Raw genomic sequence first — 14,308 nt, 5'->3', positions numbered from 1 at the left:
AGCAGTAAAAACTGCATGAAAAGTTTATTCAGACTGATGTATTAGCTAAACAGCAGGCACAATTATTGCAGTTTCTTTGCGGTACATTGCATATTGAAACTTTTCCTCCGTCGTAATGGGCTTTTTGACATATTGCATAGCAACCATCATTGTAATTTAGAAAGGTATAATTTTCAAAATAGGTATTGTGAACCAACGCCCCCAATAAGGACGGGTGTTTTTACATGGGACGGGAGCTTTAACACTATTTTTAGCCAACTTATCAACCCCCGCGTGTGTCACGGTTTATTTTGGATCTGACTTTTATCGCAACTTGCTATCGATGAACAAAGTTGAATGTATGCACTATAAATGCAAGTTTTTCCAGCTAAGAGATTAATTGTCGACCTCTGGGTGATAAAGCCACTACAGTGCGTTTGCACAGCTTCACGACTTAGTAACGTTATCGGGCCTGAAGGGAGGGAAAGTTGACGTGTGAATTACTGTATACTCAGCCTAATGCAATAGTCACGGATACCGTTCCAGGCGAGGTGGCACAGACAGAGAGAAGGCCAGTCAGCAGATTTTACGACAGCAAACCAGAGCTGTGCTGTCATACTGTACAACAGTGTGTGAGTCACAGGGTATAGTCTTTTTACGTGTTAGTCCCACTAGACATTTGCATCAAGAGGACTATATAATACCAACACAGCTTGTTTCTGGAATGATGGGTTGCTGTTAAACCAACAGTTAATCCGGGAATTTGATTTTGAAAACAGTAAGTGTTATTTGCTTTTCGAAGAACAAGGGATGACATTTGTCTTAATCGTCCAAAAGAAACGGCACCAAAAGAAAGTACAATGTTATTGCGCCTGTTGTTCAAAAGGCACACACGCCTGATGCGTGAGCTACATGTAGAAATGTCGTTAAATACATATACAGGATATTATAATCTTTGTTAGTACAAGTACGGTTTTTACAAAAGTTATGAACTAAATATAATAGACCAATGGTTGTAGAGAAAAGAAATGCGAAATAGAGCGCATACGCAGCAGATAAATACTAGTTCCGTGAATGTGAGCTTAACTGGCCTAACTGATCTGATGGTTATAGGGGTATCCAAGGGCACAACTTTCAGTTGGTACCCATATCTGTGATGTCCAGGTTTATCAGTGGCGGTGCGTATATCCCTTATCAGGTCTACGAGATCTGTTTCGATCAACAGGATAAAAACTGATTTCTCACCACTTGCAAGTTATCATCCTTGCTAGAGGTGTAATCTAGTATGCCCTGTATTGTTACCTATGGTCATTGTGACTCCATGGGGGCCGAAACTGTAGAAAACTGAATTTCACAGGTGGTGGCTTAGGTTTAGCTGTGAGTGCCTGGGAACAATATAGCATATCGTGAACTCACACGTCTGTTAGAGAAACAGTTGTAGATTTATAAGTCTAGTGCATGCTATGAGTCTAGTACAATTTATACACCTGTCAGTATAACCCAGGTCAGGTGAGATGTGACACTTGTTACTTTTGCCCGTCACCTGTCTTCTTCTAAGTACAACGTTTGAAAGATGGACAGAAACGGCCATCTGAACACCGGTGACAGCGAAAGGTGTGAGAGGAGGCAGCTCACTGCACGGTAAAAATAATAGTCATAGATCGTCAGTGGCACAATATTGGTCTCCATCAACAGCTGTAACTGTGGTGACGTTTGAATTACTATTATTACTGTTGTAGATGATGGTGATATTGGCGCGTCAGAGAAGGATTACCACTGTAAAATGTGTTCCCCCAACAATTAACGGTCACTCTCGGTTGTGTTAGGGTATGGTAAACGTAATACAGGACTCTCCGAGGGCTGGTAAAGGCGGAGCCTTTAATAAATATGCTGTAGCCTTAATATTTAAGTTTTGTTTAATTTTATGTCCGGAATAATTTTATTATTATTATTATTATTATTATTATTATTATTATTATTATTATTATTTTATTTTATTATTATTATTTTTATTTATTTATTTATTTTTGATAATGGAGATAGCCCTCTCCTTTCCTGTACTGGATATCCGTATCAGATTAATCTTTATTCGGCCAACAAGCCTTAACGTCAAACGATTATTTTGACGGCTGTTTTGACTTCTTTTTACGGACACAAACAATTTATCAATATGATATTCCAGCGAATTTTATTTCAAACGCCCATTTTCTTAAGTGGACTTGAGATATTGCTTGAAAAAGCACATTAGTTATATTTCTCCAGGACGCAATGAAATTACATGAAACATACACCCTTATAGCTGTTCCGAGATTTAATTTGATGGATTATTTTTATTTTCATTACCTGATATGGAAGTTTTGGGACACCGTGTAAATTAAGTTTGGACGTCGATGCTTCGACTGTACCGGTGTAGATGTTCTCTTTCTGGCTTAATTTCGGCTGGTAGAAAATTCCCCTCAAATCGTGACCTGGTATCTAAAATACGGACTGATGTTAATCTGCATTGCTGTGTAATATGTATGATTATGTACGTGTAATGATATGCAGGTATAAAATAGTGGACTAATTTCTTTATAAAAAGATTTGAAGGGAATGCGCCTGTTCTTATGTTATGAAGTGCATAACATATCGACATCTGTCTTAACGCCACTGTTGCAGGGACAAGAATGTGTCCTTGCCGCGTTTGAGTTAGCTTCTTTGTCAATTATTAAAAATTAACAAGCCACGTATATCTTTGATACACTTGTCTTTGATGATAAACCGCGTTTATTTTCGTCAACAATAAATAGAGATGAGGTAAAATGAAGGAATACAGCAGGACTTAATCACTTATCTGATGTATAGTCGAATGTAGTCGACCGAGAGATAGATATGAAGATATTATATGAATTGTGTACATCATATAACCCGCATATTGTCAAACCAGGCGACTCTATTTTCCAGTGCCGATCACTGTGACACTTGCAACAGCTGGACGCAGGTAGACGGTTTTCATATTTTGGTTCACGTGAGTCACACAGGTGGATTGCTCTCTGGGAAAACACCAAGCTGCAGTGACTGGGCTTTATCGGAACAGGCATAGGTGAGTGTTTAAATCGCTCTTCCTAATCATTTACATCACCTGTCTTATGAATTTTCATGAACCCACCTGTCTGTGTTCCGGATTAATCAAAGGTATACGCAGTGTGTTTGACGCTACTTTTCAACAACAAATAATTATGTCATGTTAAGTGGTGTCTCCGAGATTTGAGTTATATACAAAGGTGAGGATGAGCAACTTAAGTATGGTAGATGTCCCTTGTATCAGGTAGGCCAGTTTGTCTTTTATGAAGGGGGATGGTTCTGAATCATATGGTATTATTCCTAGTTTGAGAGACCTAGGATCCATACTCGAAACTATAATGGAAATGAGAAAGAACTAATAGCTTCATTCGCCTACCCGCATCATCCTTCGCAATGCAAATATGAAAAAGCAGCTCCAGTAAAACACTAAATATTCAATAAGTCAGACTGATCTGAGATGATTTGATAACTTAACATTTGAATTAAATACTGCAGGCCTTGTGTGTATATGCCAGGACACATCTCACTGTTGGATTACATAAGTACATACAGACGGTGCAGTCTATTTTTCTCTTTTAAAGCATCCTACTAACTTATTCGAGCACATGCATATCTCATTTTAACTAGAAAATGCCGCTTGACGCGGATCATGTGCTGTACCTGTATATACTAAGGGGTGTTTGCCCACATACACACAAGGAATATTAATAGTAAGGGTGGATCACAGTTCTCTGGATGTGTGTGTGTGTGTGTGTGAGAGAGAGAGAGAGAGAGAGAGAGAGAGAGAGGGGGGGAGGGAGAAAAGGAGAAAAAACGTAAATTAGTGTTTCCATGCGTGAAGGTGTGGAGGAAAGATGGAGCCTAACAGATCATCGTTACAAACCTTAATGTTCGGCTTGCCCCTCCTGTACAGACAAGCCACACAAATATCAAAATTGACTATAGACCCTTCTTAGTAACGCCGGACGGTTACAATATAAAAGTTACAATATATTTAAGAGAAAATTGCTGAAATACATAAAGAAAATGTTAATATAGGCCTTTATTTATTGATGGAAAGATACAAAACGACGCTGATAAATCCAATCGCTTACACAGTTGAGGCATCTCCTTTTGTTAAAGTGACAGAGGGGATACATGTGCATGTCACGACACGCGCATTCATGTGTCTCTTCGTTAACCCACGGACTAATCTTGAATTCAGCATAATAAGACGCGGTTCAGATCACGATTTTATCCAAAATTTTATTTGCTTACGTGTGAAAATGCGGAGGTGTGTTTTATACCAAAGACCATAAAAGATGTAAATATTGATCTTGTCTCATTTTAAGTTGTTCGTGTAAGTGTTTTGGGTCATTACTAAGGGGTATTTGCCCACATATGCTGTGCTCTGCTAACAGGATCTGAGCTGAAAGGTGCAGATTATAGAGTAGTATGTACAGTCAACCTCAATACAACATCATCATATTTGAAAAAAGTATGACATGTGGATACCTTTTTTATTTCCAGCATTTGTAATGGTACGTTAGATTTATTATTTATCTAATTTTTTCGTTAGTTTGGCAAAATCTTTGCTAAATTAATATTTGGTGGGTTCCCGCACTTCGCCAATCTGTACTATATACCAATTAGTATCCATTTCCCTATCAGCATTTTAAAATAATGCTTTATCAAAGGTAAAAATTCAAAATCCAGGACTCGAAAATCCGTTTGTTTTACCGTAAGGTATGTTTGGTAATCCAGTTTGGACACATGTGCCTGTGAGTGAATGCACTGTAAAATGTGTGTTTAGTCCTGCTGTACATAATGTCCGACTTCGGGAACTCGTGATCAGTGCTTTATTTTTTGTCATGCTTAAATCATGCCGTGTTAAGTGTATAAATATATCGTCAAGTGCATTCTCATTAGCTTTCTTAGCTTGTGACAACAGTGTTGAAACAATGGTCAGATTGTCACATTAAAACCGCGAACAAAAATAAGTGATAACTAGATGGACCAAAACCCATTATTTAGTGCACCATTGTACCGATGATGATGTGAGATAGATCTTGATGTTAAAATAAGATCTAGTGAGCGTTAAAAGCCTGGGCCCATTTGTAAACACATGTAAGAAGACATTTCTAGAATTTAGAAGCTTTCATTGTAGACAAGTACACCACTGAAGCGGTAGGTACATTTATAAATATCCACACCCCAGATTCCCACTCTTATAATATGCAGTCACGGCTTCTATTCCTGACATCGAAACGTTTTTAATGCTTTAGATGAGCGCTGTCTCTTAACAGCCTAATATTTTACAATGATTCTCCTTAGAGTTTCTATCCTGTAGCACTGGGATACATATTGGTGAGCTTAGGTTTATTAAAGTGCCAACCTTGATTTTATCAGGAATAAAATTAACAGAAATTTGAATTTTTAAAAATAATTTATAACTTGGTTTAAAAATTCCATTATTCAACGTCCTTTCATGCTGTTTCATTGATGGACAGCAACACAAGACTGAAAATATAAATTGCAAAATAAAAACTCTCGGTGATTGTAAGTAATTACTCGATTTTTGTGTATTTTCTATTTATTGATAAACATAAAAAGCTCAATATGATATTCCTTTATGATTTCCTCTGACGATAATAATATTGAACATAAGGAAACTAGAAAAAGAAACAACAACACATATCAAATATCATACATCAGTAGGCCATGATTACAGGTGCAGAATACAAAGTGTTTTAGTATACATGCGCGTGCTTGTTGTCATTTTAGAAATGTCTTTATTGTTAATTATATACATTCGTGACGTTTGTTCAACTGACACCTTGTATTATTTTATTGCAGCTTTTATGAGATTGTATCTAGGCTGCTTTGGCGGGTTACTCCTCAAGATCAAGTGTAACCATTAACTACCGAGCGCATGGTATTCTATACCGCCTTGGAGAAGCAAGCTTACGTCGGAATTCTAGGATTTACACGTCATGGTGTCAACGGAACCGTGCCACTTAGGGGCACACTTCCTTGGGAAATGAATTTATTCACACACGCTTGATGTATGCAGCAGTCTCATTTTATATTCATAAAAGGTGAAAACTAAGTCTTGATGGGTGACGTTGAAGTACTGGATAATTCTAGTCAAATTGGACAGCTTTTTGAGGCGTGTGATCTAGATGGTTCTGGGTATATAGACCAGTCGGAGTTGGCCAGATTATGCACAGAACTTACCACAGACGAACTTGGAGATGTCTTTAAAGAGTTGGACAAGGATGGGGACGGCCGAATCAGTGTGGCAGAGTTTACGGAAGGATTTAAAAGCATATTGATAGATAAATCGAGGAAGAAGAGCTTGAAGAGGGGGAACTCCATTTTAAGTCAAGGTGGAACTGGAGATGATTTTGCCAAGAGACTGGACGAAGGGCTCGAGGCGCTTTCTTGGTAAGTTTTTACTTTTTTGTCCTTCGCCAACATATATTTCAGGCCGTAGCCAGCAATTTCAAAACGGGGGTTCTTTTTTTTTTTTTTTTTTTTTTTTGAAAAAGTGAACCTTTTACCATGAAACCTAATGTGCCTTGATAAAATTTTACCCAGAGGGAACCTTTTCCCAGCAAAGGGGTGGGTTCTTTCGAACCCCCCACCCCCACCCCCCCACCCACCCACCCGGCTACGGGCCATATTTCAGGAGAGGAGTATGCTAGGTTGTGTGTGTTACTTTTCGCATTTATGATGAATGATAACGCCGTAAAAGGCCCAGCAGACGCGGAGCTTGTGTTAATAGGGGTTCATAACTTCCCTTTTTGTACAATATCTCCACTTCAGAGTATGGCTTCTAGATCTGATCAGCGCTTTAACTTTTTATTTTATCATCTAATATCAATTTAAGTACTTTGTATTGGTATAAAATGCTGAATGATAGACTAAAAGATGAAGCTTAAATGCCTTTCTCCACCACCCTTGTCAAATCTTTTTCATCAGATGAATCTTTTTTCGGTCACAAGACAACGTACATAAGAACAAAGGTCAAATACCAAAAACTTTTTCTAGCGCAAGAAACGGGTTAATGATGAATTTTTATAAGTTGTCGCAAAGAGACCTGTTGTGCTGTCAAGGGCCATTACCCCGTTGGACCAGTTGGCGTCTTGTGGGATTGTTTGCATCCTTAAGGAGTAAATATAAATTGTAACCAAATAAAATTGTAACCAATAGTATAGGTTTGGAGATCGGTCTGGTATTTTCTCATGTAAAATGTTTTTTATGGAACTTAAAATTGTCTTAGTTGTGCGCATTTGAAGAAAACCCGTTTTATTTTTCTTTTAGCTTCATAATGTTGCATAAAAATGTATTTTAAAAACAGCTTACAAGTGGAGGCAGTAAAGAGAATGAGAAAATCCTGGGAAAATAATTTACCTTATTTCGACACTAGCTCTTGTGAGTTCAAACATGAAACTTTTTTCGGTGTGGGTCACGTCAAAATCAATATATAATGAGAAAAAATATTATTCACTAACATATCAGTTTCTTTGAAAGTGCTATAACAGCGGGTACATGTAGCATTCTATAACATTTCGAATTTACGTCTTTAAATTTCCAAAAAGTTACCAAGACAGATAAAATAGACAGCGGTGTAAGTCGATGAGCGAACTTTGAATGGCGTTATCGAGACGATGTTTATCGCTTAATACGACTTTTTGTCTTACCGATTCGATTTCGTTATCTTTTCTGTGTCAACAAAATGTGATTACAAATAACATTCTGGATCGAGATTTCGCAAAGTTATGACATTAGAGGATGACTTTGCAGGAAAAATACCATGGTAGGGGAGTTGGTTAATCTCCTTTTGGTTGCAATCACCTAATCCCAGTCATTAATCACACAGTCTTTTCCATAGAGTTCACACGCCTTACGTTGTCACGTGACCCTATCCGGGCACCTCATACCGTCGCTGTTCGGGAAAACTGCTAAACATTTCCATTTCGTGCTTCTTTACAAGATACACTCACGATAATGAGATTGTTACGACTACATTCATGGAATTTGAAAGTGGTTGAAGAAGATAGTACTGGCTGATTTAAGGTTTCAATCTTAATGGACATTTTCAAAACTGAAGCCGTCTTTTTTTTCTTTCTTTGGGACTCGCATGTAGGCCTACTGTACATGTACCTCCCTCTACATGGTGATTTTCAAAGAAAAACTCAGATTCTGGTGGCTAACTTGATTGTCCGTATGTTTAAACACAATCCATGTACGGAGCGGGGAATTATAATGATGAAAGCAAAGAAAATAGAAAATATATATTTCTTCAGATAGAATTCTGTACTTATAACGTAGGCCTACATACCCTAAAGGTCTGTATTGCAATCCGACACTGTTAACCTTCTGGATATTTCCAACTACCCCTGTATGAATATGCACAAAAAATATGTTTATATAGTTTTTCAAGAGTACTGGAAAATTTTTAAAGATAATTTTGAATCAACATTTCTGAGATATCAACATTACTGAGAGCCAATGGCATGCTGAGTCACTCATGAATGTCGACGTCGTTTAATATAGACAGAATACCTGAAAGAATTGGCGTATTTTCATCTATCCGGAAATATAACTTACAAGTTAGTGCTTTACCAGTACGTTTCACAAATGTTTGTCATACCTTTGACGTCTCAATCTCAATGTACTGATATTTTGACTAAAGGTATATCAGTAGTAATCAATGGAATTAAAGCATCTGTCTGTCTGAAATTTAAGCCATTTCTGAAAGAGCTTTCTCTTTGAATGGACTACTGCTCATTCATTGTGGACAAGGCACACTTAAAAATTCGGCCATAAAGATGATACATAGAAGCTCTAAATATTGTGAAACCTATCCCAATAAAACGCCATTCTTGTCTGTACTGATATCTGGTAGTACATGTATAGCGTCTGTGCAAACGCTTTTTTACTTATCGCCATTTAATATTTCAATTTAGGAAGCGAATACAGGTATTAATAACATATTATGGACACCTATCCTCGTCAGAATCGTACCTCACCACGAGTCACCAGACATTAGGGAGATAACAAGTACCTACGTCCCCCTCCCTCTTCTATGCTGAAATGTTTTATTTATTGAAAAGTGCTCCCTACGTTGAAATCATCTGACAGTGGGGAGACAAAAATTTTGCACCATTTTGCTTCAAGATGAACAACAGCTGGATTTCTTAGGTCTTTCAATTGGTATTTTATTGAAAAGTATGTCCATTAGAATCTTAACTACAGACTTACAGACCATTGCTTTGCCCTTACGATACACATGTTATTATGGTAGTGTTAACCTTTTGTAGAATAGCCACGTGATTTCAGTATAGCCACCACCCCTCTGGGAATAGACTGCTAAAGATTCAGTTATCTTTTGGGGGCTATGTTGGACCAGACCCTTAAGATACTTTGGATTAGAGCATTTCTGGTAAAAGGGTGTTCCTTTGCCACTTGATTTCCAAGTTGACTAGTGAGAAAATGCATATATTTTCTGGCATATAAGAAACGTACTATGTTCTTCATACTCTCACCTGTCCACCCACGTTTTTTTACGGTGAAGATGGACTCATAAGAAAATACAAAATGGCACCAGTTCTTACCTACGGTCGATGCAATGGTTTTTGCAGCCCGTGTCACTCTTCTTCGTCTGTTTACCAAGGCGATAAGTGGTTTCCACCTGGGAACTCCGGTGTAATTATCTGGAGCATGAAGCCTTCTTTGAAACAGTTATTTTGCTTATCTCAACCAGCAAATTGCGAGACCACTGCAAAGCTAATTCGCGGCACGGTTCAAATTCCGTGAGTCTTGACAGCTATCTGGGGGACATCTATACCCTCCAGTCTCAGAGAAACAATTTCTTTTCCTTCGTCATTTGTGAGCTCCTTGTACCATCACCATGGTAGCAACTGCATCTTGACTTGACAGCTAAAACAGCGTTAAACCTTCAGTGTATATATTTTTACCTTTATAGTGCACATGAAAATTCACTACTGGTTACGCCAGCAATAAACCGCGAATCGTTTTTTTTTTCTGAACGGGTTCCCCATGTCATATGGAGCACTATTCACACAGATGGTGCTATACTTTTGTCACCCCTCTGTAGTTGATTTGTGACTACATGTTACATTTTCTGTATTTATATTATATGATAGGAAGGCAATGCATTTTGTTGTCTCAAAGATTACTGAACTAGGTCTATTTTTTTCATTTGTTCAGAATGTGAAAATGAATATAGACTTTCAACACTGAACTTGCTATATTTCAGTAAGTGCCATCAAGTGCTTACTTTATGTACCCAGTACCTGCACGTTTTGTTTTATTTAAGAAAATTTGGACTTGTGTTCATGTTTCCGTTTTGAATAATTAAAAATCTGTTTAGATATGCCTTTATATGTATGTATGTATGTTAGCTTTCTGAAAAACGCCAGAAAATATGTTCATTATAAAAAACATCGTTTTTTATGTTATATGGGTCTCACATTTTGACATCGAGTGGCACAGCTTATGGTGGTAGGACAGATTACTTAAATCCACCAGCATAGAAAAGAAAAAGAAAAAGTGAAAATTGAAACTTGAAAGTTATTGGATAGATTTATTTTTAGCATACATGTATAATGAAAGTTTATCCACTGGAAAATTGAACAGCGGTAGATGAAAGATGAAAAGCACGTGTAATTCACACAGAAACAGAAAAAAAAAGATAATTGAAACTTGAAAGCTATAATTGATAGATTTATATTATATATATGTATAATTTAATGAAAGTTTATCCATTGGAAAATCGAACAGTGGTAGATGAAAGATGAAAAGCACACGTTTCATTTCCTTAATGACCCCCAAATCACTATATTTGAACAAATTTAAACTTGTTTGATCTGTAGGAATGAATTGTCCCTTTTTTAAGTACATAGCTATAATTTTTGAAAATTTTGTTTGGTATAATATACAGTAAAAAATACTACTAATTATAACAAAAACAAAATTCCGCAGTATTTCAGATTAACTTTCAAATGATAAAAAAGCATTTGTAAAACATAGGTAAAATGTATAATTAACATGTAGCACAAGACCAATACTTATGTACATGTTGTGCGCAAGGTCAGAATGCGACAGGTGTGCAAAATCGATACGCACAAGATAAGTGAGGAGAACTTTAATAATGCGTTTTCGTATTTAATCGGTATTTTTTTATACACTCACGCATCACAGGGTCTCTCCGTCCACGTGGCGTCCTAGTTGTAAAGTATTAGGCTCCACCTAAATTTATGGTATAGTTTATAGATATTACAATGCCAAACACAGAATTCCTGTGATCATATGTTGAAAATAAATCTTTTTGGTCATTTTATTACCATTCATCAAATTTGGTCTTTGCAATGACAACACGTTAGGTTGACCTGATGTCATCTACACTCCTAATAGGACAACATGTATTCGTTTCAAAAAGATGTTAGTTTGGCATGGTTTGATATGCATTTGTTTTGTGACACGCCGTCTCTTTGGTCCATAACAAATTCATTCAACAAAATTAATTCAGTTAGACCTTTCTGGAATACCATCACCTTTCTGCTCGCTTTTGTCGCAACTCGATAGAGAAATAATTGTTTGGCAGCAATTTGTCTCAAGTACGTAGTTAAACAATCGACGGTTTAAGTAGTTATGACGTGTCAACAGCCTTGGAAACGGTCGTTTAAAGCACTGCAGCCGTGTATTGCAGTTATAAAACGTATGAATCTATCCAACACTTACATTTAAATTGAGGAAGTTGATATAAGAGGGTTTTGTTTTTGCAGTTTGATATTAAGTTCTGGTATTTGCAATACTCTTAGTCACAAACTCTTCTTTTTTGCATTAATTCATTGATTTTATTATGGCTGGATGATGCATCTCTCTCTCTCTCTCTCCTCTCTCTCTGTCTCTTTCTCTGTAACATTTAAATGCCCGGGCAATCTGTTCGTTAATAAAGGTTATTTAATAGGTTTGGGGCGAGAGTCCATGCATTGATTTAGCACTTTTGAATCTCCGGTGGCTATAACCAGTTTCCCGCATTTTGATAGAGAGATAGGAATGAAAGAATTATAACAATGCCTTTAATCGATATTGCGGGAGAAGTGACTAAATGATAAAAAGCATCAATTAATACTACTTATGTATGCTTAGAATTAACTGTTGCGACCAAAAAACTGTCAAAACCCTCAAGTCTGAGATGAAAGGAGATTTTAGAGAAAGAGGGTAGGAACAATTGCATTCAATAAAAGTGCGTCACGATTACCCGGTCACTTAAGTCGTGATATGAGCGTATTATAATTAGATAAAACCAAGAATCAAGTACAAATGCAATCCTACTACCACAGGCGAGTCATCTCTTGTTAGGCAGTTCAAGGAGTTATAACAGTTATAACTCCTTGGTCAGTTCTAAAGTTGTAAATGTATAAACATTTCAAATAAAATAATGGTGTCTCTGCCTCAAGTAGACATACATCTATTGACAAAGCAATACTTACATTTTATGTAAAAAGAACAAGTGTTTTGGAACATTGTCAAGTCCTATTTGATAAAAAATGTTACAAATCTGTGTGTGATAAAAAGAAAATAGCAGAAACTACTCTTGTATTCAAATCAAATAATAACCGAAAATGGTACTTTTAAATGCTTTTTAAAAAGAAAGTTGCGAGGGGATGATAAACAACTTCCAACGCTCAAAATATACTTTTTATCTTATAAGTAAACGTTGACAAAAATTGCCTCTCTCAAAGCAGGTACTTCATATCATATTTCAGAAAATATAAATTTTGAAGGACTTAAAAAAAGTAAATATACTTGCTATAGTTTGTATAGTATTTTGATGAACGAACAAATGACCAAATCTTCTCTCTTTACTTCTTCTATTTCCCGCGTTCGGAAGTAAAAATTGATGTCGTCTGCGTTGCCAGGGTGCTTTCATTGATTCTGTCTTGCTCTTGTGAGACGCAGCACTTATGTCTATGGGTGCATATGACATTTTGGTGTAGAGTTTCCTAAACATATTTTTATTTCATTCGTTTTTGAATACGTGGACTCTGTAGTTGCAATCTTTGTTTTAAATGTTTCTTTATTAAGTCCTCGCACTCCTGCAATGGCCACTCCTCTTCACTGAGAGAATTTAAGGAAACAGTTTATTATATTCAACTCTTAAAATAAGCAAAAAAGGAGAGATGTGCATGTGTTTTCTAACAAGCACAAGGCTGAACACAAGTGGCACCTGCAGATAAAACAAGCGTGGGTCAATAGAGGAAATCCCGACCATTACTGACGAATTATGTTGTTTGAATAATGCTTCGTGTCGATTCCGTCTTTTGCTTACGCGTGTTGACTTTACTAGGGTCAAAGTTAAGAATTTTTCTGTGCGAAATCTATACATAATGACATAACCTGGTATTTAAGCATACATAAGCTGTTGAAGCAGGCGAGAAATGACCAAGAGCTGGACCGTGCAACTCAACTCATGTTCAATATCATCTAAAACGTAGGAATTATACTTTGCACTGCTTTTTTCAACGTTCAAAACAAAAAGATAACCTCTGGCAAGAGACAATATTTATTTTCCCATTTCTGACACAGTTTGTGATCCAGATGATGGCAACGACTGGGAACTATGAATGATGGAATTTGAACGCATCCAGAATCTATTTGCTACTTGCGATGTCAATAGAAATGGCTACTTGGAGAAGGATCACCTTCGTGAATTATGTGATGAGCTCAGCCTTTATGTTGGAGACTTTGAACAATTCTTTCACCAACTAGACAGGGATGGGGACGGGAGGGTGAACTTCAGTGACTTTGAACAAGGTTTCAAACACCATTCCTCGTTTCTTGATAACGTCCGGCTACACCATGGAAGCAACAGCAATGAATGGGAATATGACGATACTGAAGAAGACGAAATTGACAAAGAACAAGAATGCGATGTCGAGGAAACAAAAGAAAACCAATATAGGGCTAGTGATGAGGGTTATAATGAAACGTGTTACGAATATAGTGACTGCTCTGACGTTGTACAATTTGATAAGCCACTCTATAATGGCGTACCAGTAGAACCCTTACTACCGGAAGAATTTCGCAAGCGACACGGGGAAGATTTATCACATTTACCAGTTTTTAGGTAAATTGAATTAAATTTGACGAAGAGACGATTATAGTTTTTCTTGATCATGTTATAAATTGATTTGAACTCATGGTCGAAACTCAATAACTAGCTTACAGGTATTTCTTAGGTCTCAGAAGA

General features: G+C 36.9%; 1 protein-coding gene across 6 annotated transcripts in view; it reads left to right on the top strand.

The window, feature by feature from the left end:
• Window positions 1-340: 340 nt before the first annotated feature.
• LOC106171256 (ras and EF-hand domain-containing protein) overlaps window positions 341-14,308 on the top strand; it is a 29,540-nt gene continuing 15,572 nt past the window's right edge. The window contains exons 1-3 of one of the 6 annotated variants that reach the window (XM_013551529.2): window positions 341-757; window positions 2,923-3,061; window positions 5,878-6,468. In XM_013551529.2, the coding sequence (XP_013406983.1) occupies window positions 6,137-6,468 (332 nt within the window). In that variant the 5' untranslated portion in view covers window positions 341-757; window positions 2,923-3,061; window positions 5,878-6,136. Of the gene's footprint in view, window positions 758-1,413; window positions 1,621-2,922; window positions 3,062-3,108; window positions 3,287-5,877; window positions 6,469-13,503; window positions 14,186-14,308 lie in introns of those variants that run through there. The other 5 variants (XM_087017919.1, XM_013551532.2, XM_013551531.2 and 2 more) reach the window with 5 other exon arrangements.

The sequence above is a fragment of the Lingula anatina genome, chromosome 1 (assembly GCF_051362555.1).
Source record: "Lingula anatina isolate TDL-2025a chromosome 1, LinAna3.0, whole genome shotgun sequence".
In the NCBI taxonomy this organism is placed as follows: domain Eukaryota; kingdom Metazoa; phylum Brachiopoda; class Lingulata; order Lingulida; family Lingulidae; genus Lingula; species Lingula anatina.
The sequence above is the reverse complement of the archived record's forward strand: the minus strand, read 5'-3'. Positions and strand labels throughout refer to the sequence as shown.